The sequence below is a fragment of the Dermacentor silvarum genome, chromosome 4 (assembly GCF_013339745.2).
Source record: "Dermacentor silvarum isolate Dsil-2018 chromosome 4, BIME_Dsil_1.4, whole genome shotgun sequence".
Classification (NCBI taxonomy): domain Eukaryota; kingdom Metazoa; phylum Arthropoda; class Arachnida; order Ixodida; family Ixodidae; genus Dermacentor; species Dermacentor silvarum.
In genome coordinates this window covers 139,751,992-139,769,705 of record NC_051157.2, presented here as the reverse complement: position 1 = coordinate 139,769,705, position 17,714 = coordinate 139,751,992, and the positions used below count along the sequence as shown (strand labels likewise).

Sequence of the window (17,714 nt, the reverse complement as noted above, 5' to 3'; positions counted from 1 at the left end):
AAATCCTCTTTATAACGAAGTGTTTCGGGAATTTGTCAAGTGCGTTATATCCAGCGTTAACTGTATATTCGCTGGCACAGACAATCTGTCTCGTGCGGCACGCTGCAATAAAGTGAAGTGTGGCGCGACTGTCTTGCTAATTGGGATACCACGAGAAGCAGTGTGTGGGCGATGCGTGGGCGCGATTCACAGCAGCCGCCGCAGACAGACCTCCGCTCATGCAGCGCTTTGTTTCCATACAGACATCGCGCGCTACTCTGGTGCCATCTCATAGCCATCATCGCCGCAAAGCCCGTCTTGTGCGGCACTATACTTTTCTTCTCCCGCTTTCGCCATACCCTCCTCCTCCGCTTTCCTCCTTGCGCTCTCTTTGCTAACACCGTCTTTGTCAACGCCTCTGACAACGCCGATGTCGACGCTCGCTGCAGGAACAGGCGCCTAAAAGCTGCGCTCTAAAAGAAGAGGTGGGCATGAAGCAAACAGAATAAGAGAGGAAGTAAGAAGTTTGGCAATGGAGACAGTCAGGTAACCAGGCCCGAGTGTCAAGTTTCTGCCACAAGGTCTACGAGTTGAGTTGCAGGCTTCACGACGGCTCCGATTCCCTCGACAGCCCTCGCAAGCCGCTGCTGAAACCTTCAACATCAGTGAGGCATCAAATTAAATCTATCCTCACCTAACTAAAGTAGCTCAGTTTGCGAATGGGTGAGCCTGCATCGACACTGACTCTCTGACTTTAACGGCGCCTTAGCTCTAGATTATTTACCAACTAGCCGCATTCTTTGTTCTTTGAAGTGGTTTTCTCTCGTGTGCATGTAGGTGTATGTTGGGCGCATAAAACGACGTTGAAAAAAAGCAAGAAGTCTTGTCAAGTTGGAGGGCAGTCGCCAGCCTAAAAATTAAATCTTTTGAACAAACATTCATAAAATAAGTGTGTTCTTTGTGGATGAAAGCCTGTAAACCCCTCAAAAAATTTTAAAAAGTGTTACAATAAAACATTTTTGGCGAGCTCAGCTGGATTTCAGGATGTGTTGTTGCTGAGGTAATACACACAGCCATGTACAACAGTTTCTGAAAACTTCAAACACGAACTCCTCCAAAATAATCATGAAAGGAATGCAACAGAACTGGCCCCAATACATTGCAGGAGTCCACGAAAGTACACACCTGAATCTTGAAAGATCGCAATACATGAGGCGTGGTGAGGTCAGCATCTCTGGGCATGATCACGTGACACAGCAGCACAGCCTGCAACACACCAGACAGGATGTGGGGTGATGAGGGGGCAGGTAAGTGCGCGGTAATGTGATCAAGCGTGCACTGGGGGCTCCTTCCTTGTTTTTAGGGCAAACGCTTCAGTTCGGTCTCGGCTTCTCAAGCGTCTTTTCTCGTCATTTTTACGACACGTGACATTATGGTAGCTAGCAACACATCAAACCTTTGCCTTTGGCTCCGGTTTGTCCAAAAAGTGGTGCAAGGGAGTGAGAGATTTTGTGCGAAATAACCGTTGCATGGTTTTTGCAGTTTGAATTTGCGGGAGTTTTTCTTCATTCAATTACATACATAGAACTTTGTCAGGACTAAAGAGCAATTGAAATTATCTGTCAATTCAAATTAAGAGATTTCGAACTACTGGAATTTCATTGTACTACTTAAGAAGATCTTGAGGCAACGGCACCCACTAAAAAGATTCAAGTGATGGATGTAACACCTTGAAACTGCACAGTGGGTTATGAGATGCCGCTGCCTTCCGTAGCTCCAGTAATCAAGTAATCCATAGACCTTAATAAGTTAGTGGAGTAGATAAATCTCTTGATTCATGGTGTTTCACGTTCCAAAGTAACGCTGGGGCTGTAAGAGATGTTGCACAGTGTAGTGCTCGGGATTAAATTTGACCGCCTGAAGTTCTTTAAAAGTGCACCAACGTCCGTACAACGTACGGCCAACGTCCAATTTTTCAGACACCCTAGTGACTGCGAAAACGTCCTAGAAAACAAATACATGCCCTTTACTGTCCTCAAAAGGCTCAAATCGCCACAGCCATGTTTGAAATAGCTGCGAAGGCCTGCCAGTGCACTTATTAATCGGTGCTCATACTGTGACAGGAAACAGCGGGTGCGCGCATGAACAATGAAGGAACACATACTGATCCCCTGACCAACGTTACCAGACTAGATTCAGTCGTCAAAGTCGGCGGCGTTGCCCGCAACCGGCACCCACCCGCGCCTTCATGGTGCTGCCGTCGCACCCAGCTTCACTTCCCCACTAGTCGGCTACGCGGACTGGCCGAACGAAACAGGCGGTGCAACGTTGGTGTATTGCGTGCTTGGTTGTTGAAGGCGGATTTCAGGAAGCATGTCATCTGCGAAACTGTAGCCTTCGCAGCGTTTGTTAAGGATATTATCTAACAATGCCGACGTGCTGCGTTCCTGGCTGCACAAGCGGCTATCGAACAATGTCGACAATTTGGCGCGCCACTTCTTCTGTGCTCCCAGCAATGCGACACTTCGTTCGGCGTTGAACAGAGCGATTCCTCGTGCCGACCAGGAACTCTGTGCGAAATCCATGGTGTGTGATGTACACTTTCATGAGCAGGACATCTTGAAGTGTGATGTGCATATTATCAACGGACAGACGGTTGAGGTGCCAGGAGGTAAGTGGACACTTGCCGAGATTGCGCTGCCGAAAGTGTTCCCGAATCTTCCCTTGTACCTGTTGAACCAGCCGGGAAAAAAAAAAAAAAAACGCAAACGAACAGAGATGTTTGGTGACCTGTTCTGGTCCATCTTAGAAGAGCTGTCAGAAAGTACCCTCATGTTGGGTTCCCGTTGCACTTTCAGGAACTGAGTGCACACATTGTTAAATTTTATTTAGTCACGCGCATGCATGCATGCCTACCTTGCAGGAACCTTGCATAAAAATGCATTTTTATGCAAGGTTCCTGAAGCAGCGGTGGGGAAACGTGCCAAGCTGCTTTAGGTGGAGTTGGTTTTCACGTGGGCACAAATCAATTGCCTAGATTATGTCCCTTCTGATAGTTTAGGTCTTAGCTATATATCTGGGACAAGCAGTTATTAACAGCGGAGCTGTTTTAAGCTGGGCGTAATGTGTCTGCTAAATCCAAAAATGTGGGCTGATCCTGACGGCAGTGCAGAAAGGGTCCAAGTGCAATGGCACATACCCCTGTGAACTAGCGATAGGCAATTGATAGCATCGATAGGCAATTGATAGCCAATCAATACCTAATCAATAATCAATAAATTCCGTAAAATGCTGGGGATGACTTGGTAGTGCTTAGCCTAGCCGAAATATGTGGCCAATACCTTGTGATAGCCAATCGATAGCCAATCAATAGCTAATCGATAATCAGTCAATACACTTCGGTAAATGCTGGGGATGACTTGGTAGTGCTTAGCCTAGCCCAAAAGCCAGTACTAGCTAGGTGCCCAACAGCTCCACTGTCTCTTTAGCATTGCACCTCCAGTGCAAGCTGCGCAAATTTTTTTTTTAACTTCGTTTTCTTTAATAAAGCATTCATTGGTTTACAAGAAAGTTGTGCTGTTATTTTTGCGGATAATAAATTTGGTCTCGCTAGCTGGCGTATAACTGCCCCAGACCAAAGTGCTGCTGTAGGGGAAAAGTAAACTGCGTGAAAGGATAAGACGACCGGAAGAAACACACGACACTTAGAAATGCAGCTTCCGCGCTTCGACATATGTGTTTCTTCCTATCGTGCAGTTTACCCTTCTTTCAGTATGAACCAACTACCCAGATATATATTATTGCTGTAGGTGGATACCACTTTCACATGGTATCACTAATTCATACTAGGGAGAACGCGTGCAAGCTGCCCATCCGCACGAGCTCAAGTCTGCGGCGAAGCGTCTGCAGTGGAGCTCGATGGAACGGCGCCGCCATCTGGCGGCTGCCAAAGGAGTGGCGACAGTGGCGGCAAGCGCACGGGCGGAGAGTTTCACAAATGAAGCTAGTCTAGTAACGTTGCCCCTGACAGTGTCCCCTTCACACGTTTGTTATGCTTCACCGCAATATATTGCATAGTCTTGACCGCGTAACACCGCTGCATTGCGGCGAAGCTAATTTTTTGGGAACAGGCATTATGCAACGCTTTTTTTTTACTTTTGCCACGCTTTCCCCGCTTCAATATGGCAGCGGTAATGGCTTCGGTTAATGCCATGTTGCACTTGTGGTCATGGCAAAAAGTCTGAAAAATGAGATGGTGAAAGGTTTCAGCATCGAAAATTTCAGACGGTCTTATACATTGGCTCTTTATGGGGGTACATAGAGCGGTGCTCTATGGCGGTGCCGTGAAGGCGCCCAAATTATTGGGCATGTCCGAAAAATTGGTCATTGACCATACACAAGCGTTTTTGCACTTTGCTGTCATTAAAATGGAGCCGCCGTGATTAGGAATCAGGCCTGCAACCCCGTGCTCAGCAAGAAGATGCCATAGCAACTCATGCGCACTGCTCTGTGTAACGTCACTCGCTGCAGCGCAATGCATCGCTGCTGACTTGTTTGAACAATCACTTGAAACCTTACAGCACAGACACCAGGTGATAGGATGCTACTGCACTAACCTTGGAGGCATTGCCATTGACCCTGATGAGACCCGACAGGGTGGGCCAACTCTGCAGCCGATGATCGGGCTGCTCCTCGAGGGTGTCGGCCCAAACGGAGCGCACAATCACCGAGAAACTGGCATGATAGAACGGAGGCCCATCCTTGTACAGCACTGCAAAGGGCAAAAATAAAGCGTGCAATGCATGCAAGTGTTTCTACTAATTGTATTCAAAGTACAACAATTGTAGTGTAAACTGCAATCCACTTTACAATATGAGTTTAAATTTATTTACCAGAACATACGCTGTACATGTACAGTGCTCACAGAATGAAATGCGACAGGGAAACTTTAAGTAGAACACTCAATATGTGCAATTACTCGAGAGTACCATGTCAGGTTGCTACGAATCTGGTCATTAAAGCTGATGTGGACTCTTGATCTATGTGTACGAGCCAAAATCACGTGGTTGTCACACAAACTGCAGATGGTGGAAATGAAAGTATGCGCAATAATTAGCCCTAAATTGAAGTGATTCATTCTGTGAGTATAGTACAAGGCGTGATGAAGAGGACGGGATAAAAGTTGCCCCATCCTGGACACTCCCAGCTCACTTACATGGCAGGGAAAGAAGAATTTCGGGTTCATTTTGAACCCCTAGGATAGTCACTGGGTAGTACATGGTCGAATGGGTAGCACATTGGGTTGCTGTGCTGAGGGAACAGGGTTCGAATCCAATCGTTGGAACAACTTGGGTCACTGATTATGTGGTAATGTGTACACAGGTGCCGCTCTTGAAAGAACTTCTTTCACACCGACGTGGGTCACCGTAGAGGTGGGACTGGGTAGGTGCCAATGTTCAATGAAACTCTGACATAGACTTGGAGCTATGGGTATGTGCCAGTACGTGTGTGCCATTCTTCTATGAACGTCTTTGATTACAACTTCGGAAACTAGGTATGTGCCACTGGGAATGTGCCCCTCTACAATGGCTAAAAAAAAAACACCGCATATCCACGGGGTGAATGATGATGAGTGGGTGAAGCTCAGGAGGGAATCATCGGTAAACCGTGAATCTTTCGTGTAATTCGCCCAGTCTCGCCGCACTAAATCGAACGATTGACTTCCACCAATGACACGCGCCATATGTGACGTCATTCCTATTTTATAACAGCGCCCTTCATTATAATTGCACCATCTCCCGCTTAAGGGGACGCTAGCACAAACGTGTTAGAAACATGCAGTACTCTCTAGTAAGGGGGAGAGGCCACTGCGTCTTACGCAGCCGTTTACACATGCCGGAACGTGCACCGCGTTTGCCGACGCCATCACATGACTGCTGAGAGAGTATAACCCCCGTATTCATAAACGCTCCTCGACTTGAACTTGACTTGCCACCGCCTTCAACGCGTTTCGAACGCGCTGCCCAAGGCGGTGGCAAGTCAAGTTCAAGTCGAGGAGCGTTTATGAATACGGGGGTAAGGCGGAGAGGCCACAGCGTCTTACAGCAGCTTCTTACACGGGCCGTAACGCGCTAGCACAAATGCGTTAGAAACGCGCAGTCTTTCGTTAATGTTGGGTATTTATTGTCATCGTGGTGCGTGTGTCCATGTGCGCTTCGTGGCGTAGTGGTTAGCGCCGTGCGTTAGGAAGCGAGGGGTCCCTGGTTCGATTCCGTGCTACGGACACAACTTTCGGAATTTTTTTTTTTTTTTTCATAAAAGTAGACGTGGCTACCTACTACTACTACATACTACAGAGGAGGGACAGACCCACACCCTAAGGAGCTTCGCCCCTAAAAGATCCCTTGAATTTCTCCGATGCTGAGCGGAATCGAACCCACATGACAAAGGAAGCTCAAGGACAGCAACCCGATGCTTCAGCAGGCTGCACCACAAATGCACTGGGTGTGTGCCACTTTTCAATGAACGTCTTTCGCACCAACGTTTCTGCACTGGGTATGTGTCACTTTTCAATGAACGTCTCTCGCACCAACGCATGCCATGCTTTGTGGCCTTAACTACACTCGGCTGTCGATACTTTGCTGTGCCTAAAAAGAATTAAGGCCTGTGTTTCCATGTTTCAGAACAAGGGGATCGGCAAGGCCTGCAAGATGGGGTCTCTCAGCCCACTCATCATAAAGTCCATATTATTAGCACTGCAGTGTTGGTCCCCTCTACCAAATATTGCTGCTGCTTTATCAATCATGAGATTTTACAGTGGCGTAGCAAGCTTCAATGAACCTCTTGCCAACTTGGGCCACTGAGTATGTGTTAGAGGGTGTGCGGCAAGCGCGGGAACATTTATCAGCGTTTGCAGGCACTGGTGTGCCACACTTTCCGTCTCAAACGTCACGTGCGAACTTTTGCCATCGCCACTAGGTGGCGCAGCAGGTCCACAAAGAAGCGCAAGAGAGGAGCCCGGTTGCCACATGATGCGTTTCTCAGCATTCGCATGCACCGGTGCGCCATGCATTTCGGAGGCCGCACGCAAGCTTCGCAGCAGCCGCGCTAGATGGCACTGAGTGTTGTTAGGGAAGCACAAAAGAGGAATCCTGCTGCAGTACACACCTCATACATAACTCGTTCCGACGGTGACAACACATTCTGTTGCTATATTGATTCAATGCTAAACGCATTACCGTCGACAGTCACCGTGGGATGGATTCTGCCGAATTCCTTGCATAAATGCAGCCACCAAGGCTGGTAATTGAACCCATGACCTCAAGCTCCGCAGTGCAATACCATAGCCACTAGGCAACTGCAGTGGGAAACTTACCTTGAAATTTCCGGTATGCCTAGCAAAAGTTATGCATTTAAAATCTCCTTTTAACAAGGCAAAACCTTATGAATTAACATAACAAATTCTTTTTTAGTTTAGAACAAAGATTTTTATCATAATTTTGACCGAATTGGACCAAAATCTTGCGATGCGTTGCTGCTAGCAACTTGCCTGATGCTGCAGTTCAATACACTTGCAAGACATTAGGCATGTGGCAACACCATATAGCTTGCGCTGCTGAATCGGCAGTCACTCTGCTGCTACACTCTACCACCCCTCTACTGCAGCCACCTCACCACTGCACGTTACCACTGGCACCAGCAAACATGCTGTGTGTACATGACACACTGCATCGTAGTTGGTGCAAGGCCGTGTATGCTCTTGACTGTGTATGCTCATCAGCTCATTGTGGCTATTGAGATGGATGGCAGAGCACATACCGCAAGCCAAAATAATAAATTGGCACATGTTAACTTTTTTTTTAAATTCTTTTGCAGTCCTTTGGCAGTGCACAGTTAACCGTGGCATCAGCTCCTCCATAACGGGCAATGTTGGGAGATCAGTAATGGTCATAACAAAGTTATTTCAGCTCCTGCTCCTACACTGTTGTCGTGAGGTCTTACTGTAAATGGAAGCCGGACAATCACCTTTCTATAAAAAAAAAATCACACCGACACTTACTAAATATGTTATCTGAAACTGCCTAGTTGTCAGACGTGGTTCCCATGTGGCGCCAAATATTGTTCCGGTGCACGCAAGAGGCAGGCTAACGTTCCTCTCCAAGGACTGCCTGCCCCTTTGATTTCTCTTTCTGAAATCCCTGCCACTTTTCTTGCTTGCACTGACACACTGACAAACACGATGGCCATTGACCACATTTCTTCAGACATCACGAATAAGTAATGCTTGCGGCAAGGCCAAGGAAACTATAAAATCTCATAATGGATAAAGCAGCAGCAATATTTGGTGGAGGGGACCAACACCACAGTGCTAATAATATGGACTTTGTGATGAGTGGGCTGAGAGATGCCATCTTGCAGGCATTGCCGATTCCCTTGTTCTGAAACATGGAAACACAGGCCTTACTCTGTGTAGGCACAGCAAAGTATCAACAGCCGAGTGGAGTTAAGGCCACAAGCATGGTACGGGCAGCATTTGATTGCCATTAACTCCACTCACAAGAGAGGCATTAAAGAACAGTTTCGTGAAAAGCGCAAGTACAGCGTGAAAAGTACACATGCAGCAATGCCACTGAATGCTGCAACACACTAAATGTGCAGATGGCAGCTACCCAGTTAAACCTCGACATAACAAACTTCAATTTAACAAAATTCTCAATACAACAAAGCACTTCACTTTTTACAACTTTTTGTCAATAGAACACCATGCACGTATATTAACCCCAATACTATAACGAAGTGTGTTTATAAGTGATTTCACTATAACGAAATTTCACTGCTGCCACTAAGAAATACCGAGGCAATAAACCGAAACTGCTGTGGACACAGATGGTCAAATGGTTGAATTACATGCGGTTGCTTGCCAACATACCTTTCAAATCGCACGCCACCTGACAGAGAGTGGCCACCGAAGTGGAGCAGAGTCTGATAAACATGAGTAGCAGTAGTACTATAAATGCAAGACCGTCTCGCCATCATGTTATAAACTCCAAGTGAGAGAAGGTCCTATTGCGTCCAGCGTGACGTGTGCTGTGGGTGTGAGAAGTGTGCGACGGTAAGCCGAGAAGATGGTGGCTTGTTGCGCACCGTCTCCCAGTGCGCGAAATGTGGGGTGAGCGAGTGCGCTGTAACATGATCAGGCCTGTGCTGAAGGGGGGCGGGGTTATCTCTCCTCTAACCCTATCGTTGCTGTGGTCGCTGGTCGCTGCACATACACTGCCTGCATGCCCTATCTTGGAGGTAATGCACTCGCTGTTTTCCTGTGCCTAGTGCTGAAGGTCGCATAATCTCAAATTTCGGAGATGCCTCGAAGCAAGAAGTGGACGAAGCGTTCACTCCCCTCTGCCTGCGCTCTTCATCACGCCAGCACAGTGGCAGCGAGCATTCGTGGTCATCCAGTAAGATCTGCTTATGTTTGCCTGTGCGCGCTTACTGCAATTTATATGACCGGTAAAGCTACCAGTATTTGTTAGCTGCCCAATACTTTGCTACTGTTATCAATGCTTTGCCCTTTAGGCCAAACTACAACTTCTTTACTTGTAGAACCAATACTAGAAATAATGCATAACAGCTACTGAAATTTTGAATGCCATTAATGATCGTTCTTGACATCTTGGACAGGACAAGCGTGCATGGTGACTGTGAACAACGGGTTGTCACCCGTCGCCTCGATTTCATGCGATTTTAATGTGAAGCTGTTTTTGCGACGTCCGACGGGTTTTGATGCTGCATTGGTTGGACTGATGTAGAGATCGGTCCACTGATAGCGTCGTCTCACCACTAGCGACAATATCAGCCTCGACGGCAAAGCGGACATGAAAATTCGCAGGCTTAGCTTTATACTGCCGATGTGAAGATATTGTCGACACGGCATGAAACCGTATCTTTGGTCACCGACTCTCAAATTTAACAAAATAAACTTTTTTTCGTGATTTTTTTTTTTTACGATTGCCCGGTATTTCGGAAAATTTTTCAGCTCCTACCATGTAAGTAAAATTTGTTGGCAACTGTACATTGCATTAAAGGTCGAATTTCAATATAACGAAATTTTAATATAACTAAGTAAAGTGCCAATTTTACATATTTCATTATATCGTGATTTAAACGTACTGTATTGAATGGTGGAATTTGCAACAGGTATGTACGCAATTGGAACCCGAGGAAGGGTCAACTCTAATCAGGTACTCACAGTAATCAGCAGCAAACTTTGCGCCGGACCGGACCACCCAGCCTTTGCTGCGGAAGTGGTGGTAGGCGGCATATCGCGCGGGAAAGTTGTCACACAGTCCGCACAGCCTCTGCCACAGCTTCAGGAGTTCCAGGTCCTGCGGTTAATGCACCACTAAGTCACTAAAACTTCCATCACATCAAACACTAACTGCGCAAATCATTAAGCGTACAGTGGCACATGAGATACATTACATTAGTATTTGAAGCTGCTCGAGGTGGTGATGGCAATGAGGAACAATCTTGAGGAACAATCTTAATCCAGAAGAAAGGAGAGAAGCTTTCAATGAAACGCAGGTATTGGCTGGCATGCGTGTGACAGCCAACATGCTAATTTGAATACAGGCAGTACTATTAACCTATAAAAGTTTGCCACTGTGGATTCTGTCATTTCTTTTGAGAGAAACCCAGAACTTCTGCTGGTATAACTTGAGTCTGTGAAATAGCTAATGTTTCCATTGGTATGAGCGATTTGTGCGTCCCAAGAAATGTTTCATGCCCTCTGTTGCAGTTCTATGTAGTCATTACATCATTGCATACACATTTGTACTCCCCACGATGTAATAGCAAAAGGACTCACATTATTGCAATGTACACTGAATGACTGCCAGAATAAGAACATTGTGCACAGGCGGCCAAAGAGGATTACTGTGCCGAATGAATGCGAATGTCCAGGTAAAAATGTGGTGCAATGGATGAAACAATGAGTGACCAAGAGACATGTACGACGTCAAATGTCGCTACCTGTACAGAAATGTTAAAAATGCCCAATTTCTTCACTTACTCAACCTCACATAATACTTTCATACTACGAGATTGCACAAGTGGCTTTAGTAGGGCCACTGTCGCCTCTTCCTTCCTCCTCCTCATCATGATCCCTCCCCGCACTTTCACTCCCTTTCCCTCTTACCCAGTGCAGAGTAGCAGACTGGAGTGCACAAGCTCAGGTCGACTTCCGCCTTTCCTGTAAATAAAATCTCTCTTGATACCCCTCAGATAACGTCCCTTCTTTTTGTTGTTTAAGATTACCAGACAATCCCTTGGACATGCAAGCTGCGCAACATGATTTAAGTGTTGCACACTTCCTTGCTTTCACGTGCACATTTTTTCTTTTTTATCTCATCTATCCATCTCTCATAATTCTCTCTCTCTTACAACTGTACAGGGTAGTCTGGCAGTTCATACATTAGATAATCTCCCTACGTTTCCCTACAATTTTCCTGTCTCTTTCGTTGACGCCAGTGACCCGTTTTTGCAACGAGTACATGGCATGTATACGCAAGGTTGATCAGTGCTGGACATACATGAATGAAGCGCGCAATGAAAAATGTGTGACTGAAATGTCAACCCTGGAGAAAGAAGTGTTCCGACTTACCTCGTCGCCATCCTTCACAATGAGACACCCCAAGCCATAGGAAAGGAAATATGCCTGTAACGATAGTGGCAAGAAGAGAGAGAGAAAAACACCACGAAAAGAGTTATCAATACCAGTAAGGTCTTGGAAAGTACCAGTCATCAAACAGAATCTGTTATATACAGGTAAAGAAACAATAAGAAAGGGAGTGGAAAAGTTGCCAGGCTGTGCTGTGCAAAACCCGGGTGCTCCGAATTTGTTTCCTCATCCTAATGACTGACGAATTGAATTGGCACTACTACGGTTCCATGTAGATAGCCATTTGAGATATTGATAGCTACGAATCACTTTTTCTTAGCTTTTCGTTGACCCTACAAGGAGTGCTTTCTCCGAGCCCCTGCAACAATGATATGCTGCGCATCACTGAGTACCTAAACGCGAGCATCACGGCATTGAGCGACCTCCATCTTGCGTGCAAGGTGTTCGTACGATACAACACAGCCTTTCTTTCCAGCGCGCTCATCAAACAAGTTTTCAGTGTCACTGCTGATGTCTTCAGAATAAAACGAGGGAAGATTCCTGACAAAAATTTTGAAAAGCAATTCCTAGTGAAGATAAACAATGTGCAAAAGGGGTGCCGAAGAAACACGGAAAGAGCCAAGCCAGCTCCTTCCATTAACTATGTTTGTGCAATGTTAATAATGGCTGGAAGGAAAGTAACGCAAGAGCAATTGATTACATTTTAGTAATTGCTAAATTAATTTCGTGGGGAGGTAAACAGTCACCGTAATCAAATTATAGGTTTAAATGAAGTCATTGTAAGTCATTGTAATAGTAATCGGTTACTTTTTTTCTGCAATGTGTACAAGTCGGGTTGGAACTAACTCCTCTTTCTCAAGAATTTTCTTTTCATCATGTCCAACTTTGAAGAGTTCACTGAGTGTGAAGATGTGTTATGCAAGGAGCACATGCAATTGTGTAATAATCGTGATAGGCCTAAATTAAGTATGAGCATATGCAACTTACAAGGCACACTCAACAATGATTCTCAGGAGTCAGTATCTCACTTTGGGCACGTTCAGTCATTACGCTTGTATAAAAGATGAAATTCTTTAAACAATTATTACTGACATAAATGCAAGTGAAACAACATCTACATCGAAATTCAAATTTACCTGACGCTGCGGTGATTTACTAAAATAAAACATGTAAAACAAAAAGTGTCTGAGCAGCGTGAAGATCCTCTAGTCCCCAGCATTGACAGTGATACACTATGCTAGCAGTGGTTGTACATATGTATGAGTTTTTATGCAAATGTGCGCATGTAAACACACACAAATATGCATAGACCAAAGCTGCTTACGCACACTAATATATGCAATGAAGAAACTGTGAGCAAACTTGCCTCTTCAAAGAAGAGCTGCAGTGACTCAGTGATAGGCCAAGGGTCTTCCGTCGAAAAAACTTCAGGCTCCTCACTGGCACCAGAATTTATCATTTCAACTTCGTCACAATCACTGGCGATAGCGTCTTCTTCTTCAACTGTATGACATCTTTTCCTTTCCTGCTTGCTTGGACGGCTCACTTCTTTTCCACCACCAGTAGAGGTTTCACTAGTGGCAAGGTTTATTTCAAGCAGTTCTGCTTTACTGTCCTTCTGCTCGTCAGGCGCTTTCATCTTAACCGAATTTTCAGAACCCGTCTCCGGTGCAGAAAGGTCAATCTCAAGCGGTTGCCCTTCCTCGTCGTCTTGTTCGTCAGTGACTGATGCCTGTTTGGGACTGTCACCGGTCTCACTTTCATGCCTGTCTACTGCCGAGGTGCACGCCTCTTCAGTCCCATCAGTCTTGTCACCATCAGCTACTGAAAGAAAAAAAAGACACCAACAAGGCAGTGCTGCGACTCTTGACACCACACAGAGAGCAAAGTGCATCTTGAATTGTTCAGCCTGTCCACATATGTAACAGTGTGTTCCACTGTTCAAGAGAAAACGTGAGTCTAGATCATGCTCAAATTTTCCCTTCTGGCAAGTGTGCAATCACTCGGCTTAGCAACAGATGACTTGTGGTTTGTGGCGCTGGGCACCTTACTACGCACCTGCGCAATACATTGGCACAGCTTCAGCCAGCACTTGCCCCTAGAGCACAAGCAAAGTGAGAGCCATAGATTAGTGTGTTTCCCTTTAACAGTGGACCACACCATACAGAGGTCAAGACACTTATGTAGAATGTGCTTCTGGTGGCCAAAGCAGCTCCCAGAGCATGAGGCAACACGCAGGGCGACAGAACACAATGCATTTCATAAATGTAGCACCACATGCTCATACCACGCTCACAAATGTAAGGTTGTGAGCATCTTGTCGAACTAACCTGTTTAATGACTCTTTCATCCCCAAAACCAAACTGATTGGAACCACCGGGGTGCCTCCGTCGCTGCCATTACTGACACCAACTTCAACAGTGTCTTCCAAGATGCTTTTCTTTCTTAAACTTGTATTTTCTGCGAACTACTGTATGTAATAACCATTCATTTCTGTAATGCTCTCTGGCTTTGAGTGTAATTTCTCATAAATAATAAATAAATAAATATCCAGGCGGATTTGCATGAGGTATTATCACCAGATGTCGCCAGCGCAATGCTAGCAACTCTAAGAAAATTTCCCTACATCAGGGAATTTTATACCTTGATTAGGGAAATAGATAATTTTGACAGAATTTAAGGAAGTTTCATGCTAGGGCATTGATGCGGCGAAACAGCTGACTTGAAGGCATGTTTTAATTTAAGACACCACAAATTGCCTCCACTTTACCATGCAAGCTATGAATTTTGACCGTACAGCAGTGCAATGAACACGTCTCACCAAGTAAACGACAAGGTGTTGATGCCCTGGGCCCACTTACGAAGTACTGCTACTACAATTTTGCTATCCATGCCACTAGCGGGGCGGTCGACATTTGTGCTCTCTGAATGAAACATATATATCTGCAACCGGCTAAACAAACAAATGCTGGAACAGCAAACATAGCAGCACGGCCAAATCAGGGCGTAAACGGACACATATACCTAGCACCGAGCACGACAATGTGGTCATGGCACTAAACAGCTAACTACGCACGCATATAGTACAAAAATTTACCGGGAACCGCCCACCGACAGAGCCACCTTGTATTCAATCCCAATGGTCATGTGTTTGGGTAAGTTTTGCTTTGGAGGAAAGACAAAAATTAGCCGCATATCTTCGTGCTTCGCTGCAAATGACGTGTAAGTGTTGTGGTGCTACATCGGTTTACGGCGTTCAAAAAAAATTATTCACATCTTTTACATCGCTGTCATGAAGTTGTGCACTGTTTTGACACTTAGATTCTGTAAGAAAGGTCCGGCACCCATCTTCCTTACAATTCGAGTAAGATTCCGCGTAATCTTGGAACACTGGTCTACCTGCCAAACAACTTTAGACAACAACTAAGTATATAAGTGTCGACGTCTTATGTGAATATGGCTTCAAACTGGAGGCTGTGTGTTTAGCATAACCACTTGCACTGCAACCACTTGCACTTCAGCTTGAGTCCGTGACTTCATTAATTGAATATTTTAAAACGAGCTTATAATTAAATTTAAACTATAAAAATTACAGTCTATTTGCATATCACAAAAAAGACTTTCACATTACAGAAATCATATTGACAAGCTTAACAGCCACATTTTGCGCAAATCTGGGGAAATCTAGGGACATTGTTTATTGGAGTTGGGAGAAAACTAGATTTAGTGATCTGGCAGTACTATGTTAACACAGTCCAGAGTAGGCAGCTCGCCCATTCTAGACTAGAGTCGTGACCAGCAACATAGATACAAGCACCAGCTCTGGTAGTGGCATCTTGTGGTAATGCTGAGTTCAATCAGAGCCTACAGAACTATTATTGCAATGAATGGCCAGGTATGTTCATATATTAGCTTCTGGTGTAAAGCCACTGGCATTAACTTAACCTTCATGAATGTCTTGTGGCACTTTTTTTTTTTGTATCGAAGACATTCCTGTAACACATTAATATTCCTGAAGTGTTGTCGCTGAACAAAGAGTCACAAGCCAACACGCCCGGTGCTCCAGTCCGTGTATTAGGTAATCCGTAAGCATTTACGTACATGCACAAGCAAAACTCTCGATTGACATGCCATGGGAGTGCAGTGACACAAATCAAACACAGAAGTGAACTTAGGAGAACAAATGTGAAAGAAAGGCTGACAGTTAACCCCTTTACATTGAAGCTATAATTTGTACAGCTTCTCTTGCCCATTTTCTCTCGCAGTTTAACTTGATTTGCATTAAAGGCGCTGAAATTTACCACCAAAGTTGCTGCTTTGTGTGCAAGTACATCACCAGCAGTTTTTCAATGGCCATCAGGTGGCAGACACAGACAAGCCTTCCATCAGAAATTTATCCCAAACATGAAATCAAAAACGATGACGAAAACAGGGTAACTCGTGTCTGTTTTTTACCTTTTTTGTCTTGAGACTCGTCCGCGGCGGTAGACTTGTCATCTTCCCCTACAACTTCTGTACCCGTCTGGCTGTCGACTTCGATAATGTCATTGCTGCCATCGTCGTCATTCTGCGGTTCAACCGAGGACAATTCCGCACAGTCTTCTCCACTCTTGGTGATCTGTTCACCCGAAGAGTCACACTCGAAAATGTCTGGATCTTCATTACCCGCTTCCGCGCTGCCCGTTCCCTCATTGGCAGCCTCTTGATCACTTCCTTCGTCGATACTGCAAATTTTCTCACTCGTAGCGCCATTGTCGCTTCCTTCATTATCCCCCACTTTTCCGTCACTGGCATTGTCTTCTGACTCACGCGGACAGTCGTGGGTGTCTGCAGCGTCGCCATCTTCTCTATCTTTGCGCTTCAAGTTCTTCGCTCTAGCCAAGATTCTGGGCACAGGTCTGCGAAGGCCCGTTTCCGAGATGACGGTGACATCGCTGCTCGATTCCTTCTTCTCTTCTGTGCCTGGGAGTTTGACCAGGATGACCTTTGGCGGATCTAGGTTACAGTTTGATTCGAGAGTTCCTTCTGCTTCCGCCTTCTCTCGAAGCTGCTTGTGTCGCTGGTACCTGCAAGAGATTCGTGACTCAGTTAAGTGCAAGTAATGAGGTTGCTGCTCAAACAACCTACAATTATAACGCAAGAAAAAGTGCTTCTGGTCACTACAACCATCACAATGTACTGCATACGTGTCTATATCCGCGTGGGCACTCCCAAACTTCCAGAAGCTGTAAATGATAGACTCGAGTAAGTTTGAAACGGGCACATTCCTTAGAGCACTACCAACGAATTTCTTTTTTGCTCACATCAGCTTATGCTCACGGATGCGAAGTGCAAATGTCGTGCTGTTATCAGCCATCCTTTCAGTTTTTACCTGCCACTATTCCAGCTCTAATGATCCCCAAGAAAGAACTTGGCTGTCTCTGTGCACAGCCAGAATCTGTCGCTGTTTCAGCATAGAATATAGCTTCATTTCAAGTAACTGCGACAGTGGTGTTAATGACCATGTTCCCAAAAGGAAAAGACAAGCTGTGACATCACTCACGAGAAGCTTCCCTGTTTTTCAGTGAGAGACATCCACACTTACTAGCATACAGCGAAAGCAGCTATTGTTACAATTTAGTAAAGACATGATGTCCATTTCCTCTACGCAGGCACCACAGTGCTTGCATAAGTACTTACAGACTGCTGTAACATCAGTAGAACCCTCGTGATACATGAGGGTTCTACTGATGTTGATAAGGCAGCTATGATACGTGAGGGTTCTATTGATGTTGATAAATGTTTACGGCTAGCGTTTGTGGGGAAGCCTACTGAGGAAAGGGGAGTTACAGTTCCAACAAGCCTCACTGCCCTGCTCTCGGCTGACAATGTATTTGTGTGTACGCAAACATTCTAGCTTCAAAGCTACACACCAGCTTTCACTGGACTCTAGTTTACTTTTTTTTTTGTCTTTCCCCATATCTTAGGGCAAAAAGATGGTAATGTAGATGTGTTTATTTGCTTCTGTGAAAAATAAAACGAACAAATCAGCCAGTTCACTGCCACAATTGAGAAAATC

At 45.4% G+C, this 17,714-nt stretch overlaps 1 protein-coding gene across 2 annotated transcripts in view; it reads right to left on the bottom strand.

Annotated features, from left to right (window-relative positions):
* Positions 1-17,714, bottom strand: part of LOC119450675 (tRNA-splicing endonuclease subunit Sen2) — a 30,069-nt gene that overhangs the window by 3,148 nt on the left and 9,207 nt on the right. The window contains exons 3-8 of one of the 2 annotated variants that reach the window (XM_037714186.2): positions 16,112-16,722; positions 13,023-13,480; positions 11,639-11,692; positions 10,226-10,361; positions 4,596-4,750; positions 1,165-1,245 (exon numbers count right to left, since the gene is read on the bottom strand). In XM_037714186.2, coding sequence (XP_037570114.1) covers positions 1,165-1,245; positions 4,596-4,750; positions 10,226-10,361; positions 11,639-11,692; positions 13,023-13,480; positions 16,112-16,722 — 1,495 coding nt within the window. The remainder of the gene's footprint in view (positions 1-1,164; positions 1,246-4,595; positions 4,751-10,225; positions 10,362-11,638; positions 11,693-13,022; positions 13,481-16,111; positions 16,723-17,714) is intronic. The other variant, XM_037714187.2, reaches the window with a different exon arrangement.